At 50.2% G+C, this 2,484-nt stretch overlaps 1 protein-coding gene across 1 annotated transcript in view; it reads right to left on the bottom strand.

Moving 5' to 3' along the window:
• The window catches only part of SRRT (serrate, RNA effector molecule), a gene marked incomplete at its 3' end in the record, with an annotated part of 29,055 nt that overhangs the window by 24,369 nt on the left and 2,202 nt on the right, over positions 1–2,484 (bottom strand). Inside the window, exon 5 of the mRNA XM_017736411.1 lies at positions 1,688–1,876. Coding sequence (XP_017591900.1) covers positions 1,688–1,876 — 189 coding nt within the window. The remainder of the gene's footprint in view (positions 1–1,687; positions 1,877–2,484) is intronic.

The following is a 2,484-nucleotide window of genomic DNA, read 5'->3' as shown; positions in this document are numbered from 1 at the left end:
CCGCCGGGCCCCGAAAAAAAACTGCGGCGTTTTTAAAACCCCGGCCCTGAATCGGCCGCTTTTTTGGCACAAACCCCCCCAAAAATAAAACAACAAAGGTCCCTGGCTGCGTCCTGCACTGTGACCTCGCCGCATTGTGCGCGGCCCCGCCCTCTCTGCCTGCCCCGCCCGGCGGCTCCGCGGCTCCCGAGGGCGCTGGGAGAGAAGGGAAGCGTTAAATCCCGACAGACCCCAAAAATCCACCCCAAAACCGCCCCAAACCCGGCTCCCCACAGTGCTGGGAGAGAAGGGAAGCGTTAAATTCATAGAGACCCCAAAAATCCACCCCAAAACCGCCCCAAACCCGGCTCCCCACAGCGCTGGGAGAGAAGGGAAGCGTTAAATCCCGACAGACCCCAGAAATCCACCCCAAATCCCAACCAAGACACCCCACAGGGCAGGGGAGGGCTGAGCAGCAGGGGAGGGGTGGGATTTTTGGGGTCCAGAATATTTTTTGTGGGTGGAGAATTGGGGTTTTTTTTTTTTTTTTTGGAATTAGAGCATTTTTTGGGGGGCAAAACTTTTTCTGGGTTGTAAACATTGCTTTGGAAACCCAGAAATTTGGTTTGGAATCACGGAAATTTTTTTTCACTGCACAGTTTTTTTTTAAGTACAAAATTTAAGTACAAAATTTAAGTACAAAAATGGCAGAATTTTCGGGGGAGATGCACGAATTTTTTTGAGCTACCAATCTTTTGGGGTGCGAGATTTTTTTTCCCGGTGCACAGTTTTTTTCAGGTGCAATTTTCTGGGGGGATTACCCCATTTTTGGGGGGCATACACAGGGATTTTTTGGGATGCACTTTTTTTTAACTGTAGACTTCCTCTTCGGTAATTTTTGGTGAGTTCCAGCATCATTTTTGAAACATGATTCCCTATTGAATTCCAAGACTTTTTACCTGCCCCATTTGTTTTGAACACAGATTTTTTGGGGGGGACACACTATTTTTCTTAAGGCTTCCAAATTTTTTATTAGAGCTCCCAAACTTTTTCTTTTAATCCAATTTTTTTGGCTGCACAACTCTTCTGGGGGATTCCACCACTGTTTCTGGCACACACTTTCCTGGTGGATGCAAGATTTTTCTGGATTTCCAGCTTTACTTTTTTTTAACCCAAAAGTTTTTTAAGACCCCAGTTTTTTTTGGTGACAAATCGTTACTATTGGAACACAACTTTTTTCCCACAAGTTGGTTTTTTAAGGGCTCTAATCGTTTTTTGGAACACAGCAATTTTTTGGGGAACCCAACTCTTTTTCTTGGCATGCCAACCCCTTTTTGGGGATGGTGTTTTTCTGGGAATTTGCCATTTTTCTGGGAATACCCCATTTTCCCAGGAATTCACCATTTCCCAGGAATACCTGATTCTCCCGGGAATTCACCATTTTCCCAGGAATTCACCATTTCCCCAGGAATACCCCATTTTCCCAGAAATTCTCCATCTTCCCAGGAATTCACCATTTCCCCAGGAATACCCCATTCTCCCAGGAATACCCCGTTCTCCCAGGAATTCACGATTTTCCCAGGAATACCCCATTTTTTAGCTGCCGGCCTCATTCTGGGCACCGATTTTTCCAGAATCCCTCGATTTTTTGGGGACAAATGACATTTTTCGGGGGGTGCAGAACATCTTCAGCCCCCCCAGCACGTACCACTCCTCGTCCTTGTGCGCCAGGAAGAATTCCTGCAGCTGCTGCCGGCGGAAGTCCAGCTTGTAGTCGTTGTAGCGCTTGACCGCCTCCGTCTCGTCCACGGCGTCGTCCAGCGACAGCAGGAACTCCTTGAAGCTCTTCATCACCGGCGGGGCCAGGCCCAGGTCCACCTCGGCGATCGTGCCCAGCCTGGGGGCGGTTGGGACAGGTTTGGGGTCAGTATGGGGCAGTTTGGGGTCAGTACGGGGCAGTTTGGGGTCAGTACGGGGCAGTTTGGGGTCAGTACGGGGTGGGGGTGGGTGGGGGGCGGTGTGGGGTAGGTAGGGGGGGTTTGGGGTAGGTATGGGGCAGTTTGGGGTAGGTATGGGGCAGTTTGGGGTAGGTATGGGGCAGTTTGGGGTCATTATGGGGGAGTTTGGGGTCATTATGGACAGCTTTGGGGTCAGTATGGAGCAGTTTGGGGTCAGTATGGATGGCTTTGGGGTCAGTATGGGGCAGTTTGGGGTCAGTATGGATGGCTTTGGGGTCAGTATGGATGGCTTTGAGGTCAGTACAGGGGTTTGGGGTCAGTATGGGGCAGTTTGGGATCAGTATGAGGGGCTTGGGGTCATTATGGACTGCTTTGGGGTCAGTATGGGGCAGTTTGGGATCAGTATGAGGGGCTTGGGGTCATTATGGACTGCTTTGGGGTCAGTATGGGGCAGTTTAAGGTTACTATCAGAACCCTAAAATCAATACTGGGGGGTCGGGGTCACTATGGGGCAGTTTGGGCCCAGCATTGAGGGGTTTGGGGTCAC

The sequence above is a fragment of the Corvus brachyrhynchos genome, unplaced genomic scaffold, assembly GCF_000691975.1.
Source record: "Corvus brachyrhynchos isolate BGI_N302 unplaced genomic scaffold, ASM69197v1 scaffold1176, whole genome shotgun sequence".
NCBI lineage: Eukaryota > Metazoa > Chordata > Aves > Passeriformes > Corvidae > Corvus > Corvus brachyrhynchos.
The sequence above is the reverse complement of the archived record's forward strand: the minus strand, read 5'-3'. Positions and strand labels throughout refer to the sequence as shown.